At 38.0% G+C, this 17,498-nt stretch overlaps 1 protein-coding gene across 4 annotated transcripts in view; it reads left to right on the top strand.

Moving 5' to 3' along the window:
- The window catches only part of PPP1R1B (protein phosphatase 1 regulatory inhibitor subunit 1B), an 80,998-nt gene extending 63,796 nt beyond the window's left edge, over positions 1-17,202 (top strand). For 2 of the 4 annotated variants that reach the window (XM_039359224.1, XM_039359223.1), the window contains exons 6-9: positions 820-873; positions 1,504-1,575; positions 12,032-12,160; positions 13,136-17,202. In XM_039359224.1, the coding sequence (XP_039215158.1) occupies positions 820-873; positions 1,504-1,575; positions 12,032-12,160; positions 13,136-13,239 (359 nt within the window). In that variant the 3' untranslated portion in view covers positions 13,240-17,202. The remainder of the gene's footprint in view (positions 1-819; positions 874-1,503; positions 1,576-12,031; positions 12,161-13,135) is intronic. The other 2 variants (XM_039359225.1, XM_039359226.1) reach the window with 2 other exon arrangements.
- Positions 17,203-17,498: the final 296 nt, after the last annotated feature.

Raw genomic sequence — 17,498 nt, 5'->3', positions numbered from 1 at the left:
TGAACCAGATGATCACTTGCAATAAATTAAAAAATGTGTTCGCTTGGACCTGGGATGATATCTCAAAGGGTATTGTGAGGAATAGGGAGTGAGGAGGGTTAATTCCTGAGGTCAAGCAGTTATAGGCAGGTAGTTTTAGTTTTTAGTTTTAGTTTAGTTTTGGGCTGTTACTGTAGTGACACACTTCTATTTAAAGAGCTTTTTCCTGCTGTTACCTATGGATCCCACTCACTAGGGGCATACTGTATGTACTGAATATATTTCCCTTCGTTTAGCACCTTTGTCAGAGAGAAATCTGTAATTGTCTCCCCCTCTCCACATACACATACACTTACCTTCCTATCCTAGCTACAGGGAGCTGCCAGTCTCCTAGGAAACCAGCTTTCTCCTCAGCAGGAAGGAGCTGCAAGATGGGAGAGGTGGAATCTATAGAAGACATTTTTCTTTTTTTCCACCCCCAGGCCCGCTGTCCACATATTTTCTTTTTCTAGCTATTCCAGAGCAAAGGTTTGAAACTTACGCTGGTCGCCTAGTGCTCTAAAGCAGACTTTGCGGATTTCAGACTCTCATGAAATCTAACTGCATGATGCTGCTTTTAATCAGCAGAAAGAATAGAGGTTGAACTTCTCCAGCGTAGCATAGAATGGAGCCAGGAGTTATGACTGACTGATTCTTAGGCTGAGCAATCATCAGTGTTAGAAGTTTGTTCTCTTAAAAACAAAAGAAAGCATAGAGTTGTAATACAGGTCTCTCTTCCCCCCAGCATATAAAGCACCAACAATGTGTTTCTGGTTCATATTTCTTTATTGTCTGTTACAGAATCCCAGGGGCAGGGTCCAGCTTCCAAAGGAAGACTGCTAAGACAATGCACTGGTAAGATAAACCATCAGCGCTGACATTGAACAGCAGCAAGGGATAATTCTCCCATGATTATCTTGAAGTAATGCAGATGAAGTATTTGCAAGTAGGACTGCTTTTTCCCATTCTTCTGTAATAAACTATATATGGTCCAACTTTAATGTTCTCCAGAAATGTGGACTTCCCTAGGCAGGGGAATTCCAGGAGAATTCAAAAGCTAATTCTGGGTGAAATATTCACCAAGAGAATTAATAGTTTCACCAGGCAAGAAGGATGTACTCTGTGTGAAGACGGTAGGAAATTATTCCAGCAGGTAGAAAAAAATATTCTGCTGCCATTTGCAGATAAATGCAAGACTATTCTGGAAATCTTCTCAGAGTTACTAATGAAAGTACTGCAGATAAGTGGATTTATTTGCAGACAGAGAAGCAGTGGGAAACAATTGCTCTAAAAAAGACTGCAGGCCAAACATAAGGAAAGAAGGAAAGTGTGAGAAAATTGTTGCTTTATCTTCTGAGGGATAATTTATTTCTCCTTCCTTCCTCCTTCCTTCCTTCCTTCCTTCCTTCCTTCCTTCCTTCCTTCCTTCCTTCCTTCCTTCCTTCCTTCCTTCCTTCCTAATTATTGTCATCACATCCCACAAAGTCTTGGAAAATAAACCCAAGGAATCTGAGAATCCAGTCTGCCCATCTCTCTCCAAATCACAGAAACGGAAAGGTAAATGTGGGTATTACAATACAGAGTTAAGAGGGATTTATTGCTGGAGGACATAATCAAAGGTATGAGTTTGGTCATGGTCAATCTCCTTCTCTCTCTCTCTCTCTTTTTATCTCTCTCTCTTCCATAGCCAAAGAGTTTTCACATGTCTTTGAAAGATAATAAAAATTTACAGAAAATTAGCAGTCTCTTTTACAGGCAATCTGTTCCAATGCTTTTAATTGTTGTCCATCTTCAACTCTTGCCTTCACAGTTGAAGACATAATAGTAAATGTTCTGAGACTGCAAGATGGGACACAAACATAAACATTTTAGAATCCAGATGATAACTTTTCCTTTTACTGTGGTATATATAAACCAGTGTTTCTCAAATTCAGGAATTTTAAGTTAGATGTACTGAGGAATTCTGGGAATTGAAGTTATATATTAAGTTATACATTATATTATTCCATAAGTATTTATTTTGTTTCTTTGATGGTTAAAACAAATAGTGTGAGATAGATAGATAGATAGATAGATAGATAGATAGATAGATAGATAGATAGATAGATAGATAGATAGATAACCTTTATTGACATTTTTTACTGTGGGCACAGTGGCACACATTAAAAATGAAATTTAGTTGCTCTCAAAGTGTACACATAAATAATACACATTTAAACATACCATATACAACATGTGTATAGACGTACACCCTTACATATAAGCAACATATAAATACTAATCACTGTCCATCTTGAATACATAACAGAAGGAGGAAAAATATGTAATGTATATACTGATATGTAAACCTAGCAGTAAAAGCTTATAATATGGAGCGGCTGCCAGACTTCAAATTCAATAGCTGCTATGTAGCAAGTAAGCAGAAGAGTTTTCTCATATAAAACTTCCTGTTCCCCATGAATCAAATATTTTCATCGTGTGGTAAACCAATCTAAAGACTCACTAGTGTTCCACCAGAAATCTTCTTTAGAGTGGCAACTGGCCATGCTGGTTGGGAATTCTGGGAGTTATGGTACAATACTTCTGAAAGAAGCTTCAGGCAGGCAAAGATTGGAAAAGTCCGTCAATAAGGTGCTTTCTTTTTTCTTTTCTTTCTCAGGTCCCACAGATGTGTTTTTATCTATTACAATACTAGTTTTTTCAAATGGTCATCTGTTCATTTATAAAAAGTGGTGATGTTGGATGCTTCTAGCACTATAGATAACTTTTTGGTGGAAATCACACTATCTTGAACACGTGTTTCTGGGTAACATTCATACAAATTCTCCAAAACAGTCTTAGTAGCCTTTCAGAAAAACAGAGCACCAGATATACTTATAGAAAGGGTGCTGAGTGTTTTATGCAAATACTCATGTGACCACTGAAAGAACTGCAGTTCTGGATGAAGGTCAAGGTATCAACCAAGTTCCAGAAGTCCTAATGCTAGTACATGGACTAGGGACAGAGCTGACTGTTAGTGGACAATGTTTTTCCCAAAAATCGAATAGAGTTTTCTTTCATCTTGACAGCAAACAAAGAGCTGTTGGATGGCAGAATGGGACAATTGGCCAAGACTCCCTAGCCATTCCCGCTTCACTCCAGACCCTCAGGTGCAGCCAATCCACTGCAGGTGTTCATTTTAGGTTGGCCCTCCAGTGGGGTTTTCCTTCGCTATTGGGCCCCCACTTCCTCATTCCAGGTGATTCGCAGAGGGACACTTGTCCCCACCCAATTGGCTGTGAGAGACAATTAGCCATCAGCCAATCCATACACCAAAAGGTGGGTCTCTATATTCTCATTGAACATGGTGGTGCCAGGTGGGGTAAGCAATGGCCTTGGGCACCAGGGATGCAGGGGACATGATGGCTGCAGTGCAGGGGAACTGGGCTGCTCCTCTTTGCCAAGTGCACCTTCTCAGGGGTGGCAAAGTGCCCTGCCACCCCCAAAAGGAAGGCTTGAACATCCCAAAGGAGCTGGGTGCAGAGCAGAGCTAGGCAGGATGCAACAGGTGGCGGCAGTAGCGGAAGGCACAGGGTGAAATTCAGGCCTTCCTTTTGGGCACGGCAGGGTGCTTGCTGCCCTCAGGAAGGTTTGTCTGGTGGAGAGAGCAGCCCGGTTGCCCTGAACAGCAGCTGTCATGTGCCCTGCGTCCCTGGCATCCAAGGCCATTGTTTACCTCATCTAGCACCACATCTGCCCACACTGTGGGGCACTGCCCGCCGCACCCCGTGCCATCACATCCAATTGGTGGACAGAGTCCCACTCCTTGTCACGCAGATTGGCTGCCAAGATGCTCGCCTAATTGTCCCTCTAAGCCAATTGGCTGGGGGACAAGTGTCCCTTTGCAAATTGCATGGACAGGAGACCAGGGGCAGAGGAGCAGTGGTGGGGGGGAAACACTGGTGGAGCACCAGCTGAAGATGAATGCCCATGGTGGATCGGCTGTGGTGGGGGACCCTGGGTGAAGCAGGCATGGCAGGCAGCCCCAGTAAATTGTCCTAGACTCTTGGATTGAGTACACTTGAGGTACAAAAGCTAACATTGTACAAATATCTGGAATATGATGGTGGTGATATCAGAATGTACACCATGTCTCCATTGGAGAGCTGGTTAAGTAAGCTGATAAGTGATGAATAGGAAAGACCATGTATAGTACAGATCTGCTCAAGAAAGAAGAAACATATAGTCTTGGATGCCATCCCTTTCTGTTCAGACTTGGCAGCAACGGCCATTCTCTAGTGATAAAAAACATCAATTAACTGGGAACTCCATTAGTGCAGTCCATGAATATCCCATATTCAAAAATCCAGATAACATCTGAAAAGCAGGAGCATCTTGCAGAAGTGAGTTTGAAGCACAGAACGGGATCAAACTACTATCAGTCAGTTGCCTAGTAAACATGACCTATATGGTAGATTAACTATAAACAACCACTCTTACTTAATTACATGTTGCTTCTCTGAATGTGTGTGGGTGTCACCTGTTTGTAAACTAAGGCGACCTTTGTCCTTTAGGAAGATCTTCTGTATGTGATCTAACTTTGTGTGACACAAATTGGAACTAAAGCAAAAGAATCTGCTTAAAGAAATACTTATGCCTATGAGAAGAAAAACTGGTCTTTCACTTTTCTTAAGATAGATGAGAAAATAAAGAAGTAGGTTTATCACACAGAAAATGTGGGTTGCTTATGAAGTTAGTTTTCTTTCTTCCTCATCCACTCTGACAAAGTGTGGTTTAGTCTTAGATTTGTTCTTTGTCACATTCACAACTGCAGAACTTGTTGAAAATAAAAACTGGCAATCCCCCCTCCCCCATTTGGCCTGATACAAATTTCCTTGCTTTTTCAAGGTTGGTGGTACATCATCAGAAAGCAGCCACATGTTTTTTTCTTACAAACTGAAGGAAAGCTGGAACATAATGATGACTACTATTACTTAAGAGTTGACGTGGATAAACTGGAATATATAGAGTTGTTTAGATATTATATTGGCTGCTAACTTGTAGGAGACATTACACAATCATTTTTAACCTTTTTAGTGCTTTTCAGTCATAGGCATTCTCTATACAGGCCTGAATTGTATAGGAAAAATAATAAGGAAAAAAAAACCTTGTTGTGTAGTGCCTCCTAATGGTCAGTAGCTAATATAATCTGTAAAACTAAAACCCCGAAGTATGAGAGCATATAGAAAAAGGGGAGATGTAACTGTAGAGCTTCTATAGATTTATTGATGGATTCACTTTATGATATTCAGGCCTTAACATCTCTGGAAGCTGTAGAAATTGTGTTGTGCAAGATGTAATATTCTCAGGGAGAAAGTTGAACGGATATGCTGATGGTTCAAAATTCAGAAAGAAATGAACATATACGGTAGCTATTTAATCTGGTTATCTTTATCTGGTCTTTGGGTGATAAAAGGTTGGTCTGATAATCATGCAAGTCTAGTAATAATCATGCAGATCTCTGCAATGCAATAAAAGGTCTCCACAAGCAGAGGAGTAATCAGCATAGTGAGAGATGACTTGGGAGACTCTTTTAGTAGATAATATAGTAAGTTCAACATAGAACTCCTGGCCACCGGGCTTAATACTGGAGTTAATGGTGATGCCAATATAAATGAGAATCTAGTAGAATGACTAGATTGGAATCTTCAAAATTGTGGCAGAAATTTCTTCTTGCCATTGTAAGCACAGTGGAAAAATTAAAATAATGGCACAATTATGATTGAATAAAGGAAGTTTCCTTTATTAGGTTTGGTATGTGTCTATAAACATCATAGGATTTAAGCCCTAAGCATTGTGACCAAAAATTTTTAATGTGATAGTTTTCTTCATATGTATTGCTTGTAAATATGTTAGGACTACTAGCAGGTTTTTGATCCTAGAGAACCCAGTTAGATTTTGATCTTGAAGAAAGAAGACTAAGACATCAAGGGCACTTTATGCTAACTCCATAGGGTGTGAGATTTCTCCATCTGAAACCAACTCTTGGATTCTAGCTCAGCCCTAGAAGTGCCTTAAGGAGAAGTCAGTGGCATTCAAGTGTCACTCTGCTGAAATGACAGATGGCTGAGATCCTGCATCTAACAACCAAGCCCTAGGCTTCTAGTCCAATGACAAGGAGTATGAACTCTTTTTTTCTTTGACATTTCAACACTTTGAAAATATTGAGAATATTCTAAAGTCATACCATCACAATTCAAAGTAAATGGATTTTAATAAAAAGTATACAATAACAGTGAGAAGAGACAAGGAAAAAAATGAAGAAATGAATAAAACAGAAAAAATATTGTTCAACACTTATGCTAACAGTTATCTAAAGGAAATGGTAGAAACCACATCCAGAAACATATTTTGCAAGCTATGTACTTTCTATCGAAATATTTCCCTCAGCTGAAGAAGATTCCAGTGAGGGCTCCAAGCAAGTATGTGATTGCAAAAATCAAAAAGAATTTCTCCATTCTGTAGCTCAACTCCCCTCAACTAAAGACTTAATTTCTACAAGCATCCTCTGAAAACATTAGCCAGAATACCGGTAGGGTTAAATGAGTAGGATATTTGGAGGGCAAACAAGACTTGTCACAACAGCCTCTATGAGCAGCCATCTCTACAAAGATCCCAGAGTAGGGCATACTTGTTGATCTGCTAAGGCTGCTGGCCTGAGAAGCTGATTTTAACAAATGCATCCCCAGCCACAAAAAATAAAAGTTTTACTCTTAAGTTACAAAGGAATATTTTTTGTCTGCTGAAAACAAGATTTTAGAATAATTACAATATTTAGAATAATTATCACTGTAGAACATTATGCATATCATTATCCATAGATAAGCTGACCTTCAATTTTTTATTACAATACTATGAAAAATGTATTACCCACAGATAAGCCGTCTCAAAATGTTTTATGTTTTAATGTTCACAATTAGCTTATATGCAATTTGTCCATTTTTTGTGATATTTTGGTTAAAAATTCAAGGGATGGGTTATCTATGAATGGTTTACAAGCAAGTATATATGGGACATATAGGTACCACCAGAATTATTAGATATACTCATACATAAACTCAATCCAATTTTAGGGGGTATATTTTGGCACCTATAATTGTAGATTTGTCTATGAGTATATATAGTATATTTACTATATAATCTTGTCACAATCCACAATCTATACATGTTTTTTAAGCAAATCTATTTCTATTTTAAACTGAACAGCTAAACTTTTTTAAAAAAACAATGTCTCTGAACTTCATACCTGAGTTTACTACTTGAACATGTCATGATTGTATGATTCTACCATATTCCTAACTGATTCCATATGACAGACAAATGTAATATTATGCAAAGTAAATATATGTAGCATTGCTTAATTTGCATAATTTATATAGGTCATAGAATTCAGCTTCTGCACTGCAGAATGTGAACTATCTGCGTGTGGGATTCTTACAATATGCATCTTGTAAGTTATAAATTAACTTTTCCATGCATCTTATAAGTTATGCGATAGTCTGAGTACCTCCAAGTGTATTGGACTGATTCTCATAATCTCCTCAGAAACCAACATATTTGGAAGGCATTGATTTGTAGTTTGTATTATTTATATGACAGGACAATACATATAATCTCTTTATGTGTTGTGTGTGTGTGGGAAACAATATATAGATGGACAAACACTATGACTGTGTGTGTGTGTGTGTGTGTGTGTGTGTGTGTGTGTGTGTGTGTGTGTGTGCATCCCTTTGAATCAAACATGACTCCTGGTGACTGCATGGACAAATGAAGTTTTCTTGTCATGATTTTGGAAGGGATTTGCAATTGCTTTCTTCCCAGGGCTGAGAGAGAGGTCAACTTAGGCTTTGTGCCTAAGGCAGAAGTAGCTCACAAGTTCTTGGTTTCTAGCCTGATGCCTTAAATTGCTATACCAAACTGGTTCTCCATCCTTCATTAGTATAATATAATATCAATGCAGCATTCCTGAAATCCTTCAAGTCCCCATGCCATTATCCATCAAATTCTCTGGCTTTTGCAGAGAGAACATTTGAGTCAATGGAATTGCAATAAGGTTCCCTGAAATGCATTTTATGGCTTAACTGTCAGCAGGTGCAGCTGGTGTTTTGATTAATGTCATAGAAAGCAATGCACCAAATAGAGCAATTGCTTACTCTCCAATAGTTTATACATAAAAATTGGGAGATGCTTGTGATATTGTAGTTCCATGCTATAGATCACAATCACCACTCTCTTCACTATCGGTGAGGGCTTTTGATTGCTTGCTGTATGCTCCATGTATTCCTGTAATCTAGGCCAAGAAACAAGGTTATTTTTACTGACGATAATAATTCTAACAGAATTCAGCAGCTTCAGTATATCGAGTGGCAGACCATGTACAATAGGACCTCCAATTTTTTGTAAAAGTCATATTTGCATGGAATTGAGTAATTGTTGCGATCTCATTCCATTGCAAGGCACCAGGCTGGGAAGCCTAGGAATTGCATGATGTTTAAGTGTTTGTCCACATGCATTTTATGCTAGAGAAAATGCATAAGACACACAAAGAAAAACAGAGATTGAACTTCACAAAGAATAGAGGATAATCTCTGAAGAACAGTATTTTGGGCATAACTACACCAAGCTAAAATGGATTTCCTACAGCAGTGGTGGCGAACCTATGGCACGGGTGCCAGAGGCGGCACTCGGAGCCTTCTCTGTGGGTACGTGTGCCGTCGCTCCAGTGCTAGGCCTTCAGATGGGTTTTATCAAACCTTTTCACTTTAGGCCTCTCCCATGTGGGAAAAAAAAAGGTTCAATCAATCAATTTCAACTTCTTGCGGGGAAAAAAAGGTCTTGCAAAGTTGGAATTGATTGATTGAACTTTTTAGTATCACCCAGTCTGCCATTACCACCGCAGCCATGCCCACCCAATTGGCCACGCCCACCCAATTGGCAATACCCAGCCAATGGGCCACACCCACCTGGCACTCGACGATGCATAAGTGGGTTTTGGGTTGCAGTTTGGGCACTCAGTCTCTAAAAGGTTCGCCATCACTGTCCTACAGCATCAAACAAAGTAAAAAGATATCATGATAAAAAATTACATTACATTATAAAATATTTAATTATAGACATTAAGAATTAAAGTCTACAGCATATTTTTAAAAAGTGCTTTTCCACTCCACCACAATTCTGGCTAAATATTCCCAAATCCTTTATTGTACAATTGGCAAAATTACAAGAATCAGAATCAGAATAAAGGTGGAAGGGACCTTGAAGTTCTTCTAGTCCAGCCCCCTGCTCAAGCAGGAGATCCTCTACCATTTCAGACAAGTGACTGTCCAGTTTCTTCTTAAAAACCTCCATGATGAAGCACCCACAACCTCTGAAGGCAAGCTGTTCCACTGGTTAATTGTCCTCATTGTTAGAAGGTTTCTCCTTAATTCCAGGTTGCTTCTCTCCTTGATTAGTTTCTATCCATTGTTTCTTGTCCTGCCTTCTGGTGCTTTGGAAAATAAATTGACCCCCCTCCTCTTTCTGGCAGCCTCTCAAATACTGGAATACTGCTATCACGTCCCCCCCCCCAGTTCTTTTTTTCTCTAGACTAGCCAAACCCAAATCCTGCAACTGTTCTTCATTTGTTTTAATCTCCAAGCATTTAATCATCCTAGTTGCTCTTTTTTGCACTTTTTCCAAAGTCTCAACATCTTTTTTGAAACATGATGACCAAAGCTGGATGCAGTATTCTAGGTGTGGTCTTACTAATGCTTTATAAAGCAGTATTAATTACTTGACGTGATTTTGATTCTATGCCTCTGTTTATACAAGCAAGGATGGTATAAGCTTTTTTGGCTGTTGCTGCACACTGCTGATTCATGTTTCAGTGATCGTCTGCTAGGACTCCAAGGTCCCTCTCACAGTTACTGTTTTTGAGCCAGGTTTCACCTAATCTGTACTTGTACCTTTGGTTTTTCCTGCCTAAATGTAAACTTTGCTTTTCTCCATATTAAATTTCATTTTGTTGGATAGGGCCCATTGTTCAAATCTGTCAAGATATTTTTGAGTTTGTCTTCTGGAGTGTTGACTATTCCTGCCAGCTTAGTGTCATCTGCAAATTTGATGAGTTCGCCTTCTAGTCCCTCATCTAAGTCATTTACAAAGATATTGAAGAGTACTGGGCCTAAGGCAGTAGATGTAGTACCATTAAGGACTCCTCATTGAGTACGGTTTGTCAGCCAGTTAAAAATCCATCTGGTAGTAATACTATCTATACCACATTTTTCTAGCTTACCAAGAAGTAGTTGTAATCTACTTTGTCAAATGCCTTGCTGAAGCCTAAATATACTATGTCCACAGCATTTTAGTCAGTTTGTCAAAGAATGAAATAAGACTTGTTTGCATGATCTGTGTTTTTTAAAAAAACAAAGCCTCATGCTGGCTTCTAGTTATAACTTTATTTATTTCTAGATGTTCACAGATCTGTTTTTTGATTATTTTTTCCAGTATCTTCCCAGGTATTAATGTTAGGCTGATTGGTCTGTAGTTTCCTGGGTCTGTTTTTTTTTTCTTTTCCCCCCATTGGCATTAAATAGCAATTACATCAAACAGAGGCAAATTCAAAAAAGGATAGGCAATCGAGTCTGAATTCCTATCCAAATAAGGTCAGAACTGCAGTGGTCAGAATCAAAGCCTTGTTGAGAAAGAAAGGTTAATCAGATATGTTAGTAGTAGCTGTTCAGTCATTCATTCACTTCTTTGTGATCCAAGGGACATCATTTTGCCAGGAATGTCTTTCAGTAACTGCTTCTCTGGGTAATTGCAAGCTCCTGCTTGCGACAATTCTACTATTGTATGAAGTTTGAAAGTTCTGTTCATTATAGAATCAAAAGAATTTGTCATATTGACAAGACATTCCACGTGGAGAATATTCATGGGTGGGGATGAGAACAATACTTTTCCAATCTCTCAAGTGTGGGCATCTCATTGAGTCTTGTCATTCTGTACACGTTTTCCTTTTGGCAGTTTACATTACATTAAAAAATTAAAGATAATGCAGGCAGTCTTATTCTCACTTTTGTTGGTGACAATCTGTTGTGTAAATCCCATTATTACACGATTTCCATGTTCCCACTTTAATCAGTAACTTAACAAAGAACAAATTATTCAGCATATTACTGAGGGTTCCCAGATGGAAACCGCATCCCCAAGGAAAGATGGCTGCAGAAAATACAGGTGGAAAGGGAGACCTGCTGAGACTGTGTTGTGTGAAGTGCTATTTCTTGAATTTAAATACGTTTGTGTGTGTTGTGAATGCATGTGAATAAAGGAGACCTGCCAGAACAACTCGTTTGCATTAGCCAGCTCCACTGCCCTGTTGTCACAATGTGTTTTGCATCATTGCTAGGATTTGCTGATTTTGAAAACATAAATGGACCACAGCCAAGTCGTTGTATGCCTTCTATTTCACCTTGAAATACTCCCCTATTTCTGCTACTTTTTGAAGTAGAATAACAATTGGGATCAGCACCTTGGTCCTTAAATGAAGCAGTTGCTAAGTGAAACATCACAATTTTTGATGTTTTGTCTTAAATATCTGCAAAAGTCATAAATACAAGGATTGATCACAAAGTTACTTTTCTTTCACCATTGTAACGGTGAATGGTTGACAAATGACGACCACCTGTATGAAGATGAGAATAACACAGGACCTTATATGAAGGTTAGATTAAATACTATGATAAAGGATTAATATAAACATCCTCAAATACAGACAAAAGCTCTTTGAGCTTTTAGAAGTATGCATGTTGCTTTCATGGAATTTCAGTAAATGTTTTAAGTGCTTACCTTTCAAACAGAAAGGGGATGGTTTAATTCTAGGATTGGATCATGATGAAGTACAAATATGCATTGAGTGTATCCCTAAGCTTTCTGAAGGAACAGGAGCTTTTTTTTTTCTTTTCTTTTTTGTGACAATGAAGTCTGGTCTCTTTAGGTGGGCAGAAAGTATCCTTTGCAGGATCTGTTGAGGAAGTCCCTACTGGATCAGAGAAGTCAGAAGATGGAGATGCCCCAGAAGAGGAGACAAATGTGAAACAGGAAGAGGGAGATCCAACATTAACAGGTAACGAAGCTGGGCCTTGGATGCAATGCTTGCTAAAGAGCACAATGTTAGGCCTTCTCTTTTTCTACAATTTGTTGCATTTCTTCTTTTGGAAAGAACCTGATTGTATGTTTTTTTCTTATGAAGGGACTCTCTGTTATTTTCATTTTTGCTTGATGGAAGGATACGTTATTCAGTTCTTTGTTTTTACGAATCTTAAAGCCAGGGAGACTGAGAAACAGATGCAGTTCTAGGACCATGTCTGCTCATAAGGAAAGAGGCTTTTCTGAAGAGTTATAGATGCAAAACCCTAATCATGCTCTGAAGCCAAGCTTGTGACTCTATTGCTATGAAAATTCTAAATTGCTGTAGTTAAAATTATATTTTGTGAAATAGATTGGCCCAAAGACAAGCAGAAACTGTCTGTCAGTTAGTACTATATAGCCATTATTTAAAAAAAAAATCTTGAAGGAGAATTGCTTAAAGTTTTTTGAACTTTATATATTCCTTTATAGGATACATTATATACATGTATATATTCCTTTATAGGATACATTAATATGCATTTTTCTTCTAATGGAGAAATTGACTCAATTATTTGGCTGTCTGGAACTGTTTCCTTTTCAAATGTGTTCTCTTTATTAATACAATCCTTTTAAAGATATAAAGTAGTCTAGGAAATGCAATTTATATTGGTTTGGGTGGGAATTTGAGGGGGGAAAAGAGAAATCTGATTTTGATTGGAATTATGCACAATAATTTCATCCCTCTCAGCCTGGATCCTGTGAACTAGCTTCTTCATGTTCCCAATTTATTTTTATGCTGTGATTCTCAAATAAAAAGCCTGGAAATTGTAACCTTATTTAAAAAAGAAAAGGAATATTTTCACACTTTTACAAAACTTGGATTCCCATAAACCACATTTACATTGATTTGAAATAATAGTTTTAAAGCAAATTTTGCCTCTTCCTGATCTTTCTTCCCTTTGCTTCATAGATCATGACATGGAACAGAGTCACTCTGACTGGAAAGAGAGACCTCCCTGTGCTGTTAAACTGGAAAATCGTTCTTCTCCACCCCCCATCCACACCACAACCTAGCACTGGAAGTGAAGGATAGTTTGGGGAGATATCCTGTTGATGGCAATCTCTCATTTTTCACGAGACCAATTGGATTACTTCCTTTAATAACTATTTTTCCTCTCTCTTTTCTGTTTTGAATTTGTATCTTATTTGGCAGTGTTTGGTTATGTTCAGTGAATTATTCAATAGAAGGGTTGAAGGGAAGAAAGGTGAATGAAAGCTACCTAGAAATGAACCTTCACATTCAAAGGCAAGATATTTCTGAGGGCCTGTATTGTGGGCATGTGGCAGGATGGCTATTTTTATTGTGCCTTGCCAGTAGATTTCACTGCAAGGGGAGGAAGGAGGCCATCCAGTCATTGTTTGACCTTCAACCCTGGACTAGATGCTCATTTGGTCGGATCTAGCATGATCATTATTGGTTTTTTTTTAATGTTTCTGCTCACCCACCCAGACCTGTTGATTATATGACCATGGTTTGTAATATTAATAATTACCTAAGGAAATCAGATTACTGAGGTGCTTCCAGACAGATAGAGCCTTGTTCTAGTAATAAAAAAGTATTATATAACTATTTTATTTTTCATTATTTAAAAATGGAAACTATTGTGTGTTGATGGGAGGGAGAAACAGAAGCAATATTATGCAGCAACTGGAAGCAATGGCCTATATAAATCATGTAAAATTTCATGAAGGAGATTGATTGCATAATAAATTCCTTGTCTGGCAGCACTTCTTTTCTAAAAATGTTGCCATTTGATTTCTAAAAAATCAAGTGTGAAAATTTGGTATTTCAGCAAGTAGAATTTATAGCTGGGTTCAGCTTAATAACCTAGAGAAAGATCTTTAACTTCTATCTCCCACATCCATTGTAACATTCAATGCTCAAAAAGCCGTAATTCAAGATTTAATCATTGAATAGTTGAATCTTCCTTCTTCCTTCCTTCTTTCCTTTCTCCCATACCTTTCGCCCTGTGTATTGGGCAAAGCCGTTCCATGTTTCTCTGCTCTATTGTAAATAAATACTGCATTTAAAGAGTATTTTATGGAGGGAAGAGCCAACAATGAAAGTTTAAGCCAGTTTTTTCTTAATGTATTAGCCAGGAACTACAGAAGGAAAAGTTTCATGATTTTGTGGAGTTGACTTTCTGAAAACAATCTCTGTATATATAAACCAAAGTTCATTGGCAGTAGGAATATAAAAACATTAGGACAAATTTGGGAGGGTGGGAAGGAGGCATCCATTATGATTCTTCCAATGTTTATCCCTAGGAAAACCTCAATTTTGGCTTCTAAAAACAGCCCAAGCAAACCAGTTGTCAAATATTCAAGACTTGAGTTTTGTAGTATAGAAATCAAGAAATCAGCAAAAGTTTGCTTACTTAAATGTTCATTTATGTATTACTTCAACGTCTATGCTGCTTCAAACTTCATGACTTTAATCTGCAGTTAGTAAAGTTATTGCAGTCTACCTCTCCTTTGTAGGACACTTTTTAATGCAGTTTAAGATCCAGTTTTGTTGTTGTTGTTAATCAGTCACTAAGTCATGTCCAACTCTTCGTGACCACATGGACCACAGCATGCAAGGGCCCCGTCCTCCACTATCTCCCTGCGTCTACCCTCCACTATCTCCCTGAGTCTACCCAAACTCATGCCCACTGTGTCAATGACACTATCTAATCATCTCATCTTTTGCCATCCCCTTCTCCTTTTGCTTTCCATCTTTCAGGGTCTTCTCTATTCTCATTTTGGTGGCCAAAGTATTTGCATTTAAGCTATAGTATCGGTCCTTCCAAACAATAGTCAGGACTGGTTTCCTTTAGGATTGACTGATTTGATCTCCTTGGGATCCACGGGATTCTCAAGAGTCTTCTCCAACACCACAATTTGAAAGCATCAACTTTTCAGTTGATGGTACGACTCATAGCCATACATTACAACTCAGAAAACAATAGCTTTGATTATACAGACCTTTGCTGGTAAGGTGATGTCACTGCTTTTTAATATGCTATCTAGGTTTGCCATAGCTTTCTTCCAAGGAGTAAGCATCTTTTAATTTCATGGTTGCAGTTGCTTTTCTGCAGTGATCTTGAAGCTCAACAAATAAAGTCTATTACTGCTTCCATTTCTTCTCCTTCTATTTGCCAGGAAGTGAGGGGAACAGATGCCATGATCTTAGTTTTTGTAATGTTGAGTTTCAAGCCAACTTTTGCACTCTCCTTTTTCACCTTCATCAAGAAGCTCTTTAGTTCTTCTTCACTTTCTGCCATAAGAGTGATATTGTCTACGTATCTGAGGTTGTTGGTATTTTTCCCAGTACGCCTGTAATTCATCCAGCCAAATATTTTGCACGAGGTACCTTCCATATAAGTTAAATAAGTAGGGTGATGATATATAGCCTTGTCATACTTCTTTCCCTATTTTGAACCAATTAGTTGTTCCATGTCTGGTTCTAACTATTGCTTCTTATTTATTGTGATCTACACAATCAAAGGATTTAGCATAGTCAATGCATATGTTTTTTTCTGGAACTCTCTTGCTTTCTCCATAATCCAGTGAATGTTGGCAATTTGATCTCTAGTTCCTCTCCTCTTCAAAACCCAACTTGAACTTCTGGTAGTTCTTGGTTCATATATTGCTGAAGCCTAGCTTGTAGGATTTTGAGCATGGTCTTGCTAGTGTGTAAAATGAGTGCAATTGTACAGTGCAATGGAACATTCTTTGGCATTGCCCTTGTTTGGGATTGGAATGTAAACTGACCTTTTCCAACTGTGGCCATTGTTGAGTTTTCAAAATTTACTGACATATTAAATGCTGAACTTTAACAGCATCGTCTTTTAAATTTTTAAATAGTTCCACTGGAATAGCATCATCTCCCCTAGCTTTGTTGTTGGCAAGATCCAGTTTAGTGCCCTCCAAATGTGCTATATCATTTCTTGCAGTTAATATCTGTATAGGACATCAAATCAGATATTTTAATGAAGCTATGAGATATGTCTATAGTTTTCAGGGAAGTGGAACAGGTTTTCTATAATACTAGCTCTGTGATCTGTGTACATCTCATAAAAGCAATCAGAAAGGTGATGGGGGGGCTAAGTTAGAGCTCTGGTGAATATTTCTTTGGTAGGGAGGATGATATTACTTGCCTTGAAAAAAGTAACAGTGCACCCATATTTAAGAAGCCATCCTTTTATCCGCTTTATGGAGTAACTAACAGGCTGCCTGCAATTTTCCCTTTCTTGGAAAGATGACTGAGAAGGTAAAGAACCAGTAGTTAAAGAGAGCTATGGATGAAACAGATTATCTGGATGCCTTTAATTAGGATTCAGGCTGGGGTGAAGATTGTTGTGGATTACCTTGTGGGGACTGTAAGGAATAGTGCCACCTTCCTTAGCTGACTTCCATGACTCTTGATACATCAATTATGGTATCCTGCTGGATTGTTTATGAGAACTGAAAACTGGTGACCTTCAGGTTCTAGAGTAAGCCCATCTTTGACTCAAAATGGGGTTCTGCACACTCATAGAGAATAGGCAAATAATCTGAAGGTATTCCTGAACTCATAGCTCCTGCTGGAAATAAAGATGAAAACAATGGTCAGGAAAGCTTTTACACAGGTTCAACGTATGCTCCAGTTGTGTCACTTAGGTCCTTGTCACTTCATATCTTCATTACAGTCCCTCTTCTCTGAAACAGCTTAGCCCTAGAAACAGTCCTTTGTGTCAGAATTTTAGTGAGCTATTAAAACCTGGCTGTTCCAGAGTGTTTGGAGTATGAGGGTATTATTCTAAGATTGAAAGGAGGTCCGGAGAGATAGATGGGAAAAGTTATAATTGTGATACTTATATACTATTGATTTTGTGGTGGTTTGATTATTAAGCATTATTTTATTATTTTTAAATAAATTACTAAAAGTGAGAATTTGCTGTGCCTGTGGATTGAAGCACATAAAAGCCTAAATAAATAAATAATCTAAACAAATGTAGGTTGCCTGTACCCTTTTCTAACTATATGTTTTGTAATTTATATTTCTAATCTTATATACTTACAACTCTTTATTTCCCTCAATCATGTCTAGTGTGTTTAAAAATTAGGTTTCAAAGCTTTTCTTGCATGAATGAATCAAAATTATGAATAGCTGATTATCTTCAGTGTATTAAAGGTATACAAATGATTTCCTGAAACAGAAAAAGGCATAGATGGAAATTCATATTTTCAGAATTCTTGAAGCAAAACATTGCACTGTACTTAACCAAGCAATTTGCTTATTTGATTTG

Source organism: Crotalus tigris, unplaced genomic scaffold (assembly GCF_016545835.1).
Source record: "Crotalus tigris isolate CLP2741 ecotype Arizona unplaced genomic scaffold, ASM1654583v1 scf7180000019068.10715455, whole genome shotgun sequence".
Lineage (NCBI taxonomy): Eukaryota > Metazoa > Chordata > Lepidosauria > Squamata > Viperidae > Crotalus > Crotalus tigris.
The sequence above is the reverse complement of the archived record's forward strand: the minus strand, read 5'-3'. Positions and strand labels throughout refer to the sequence as shown.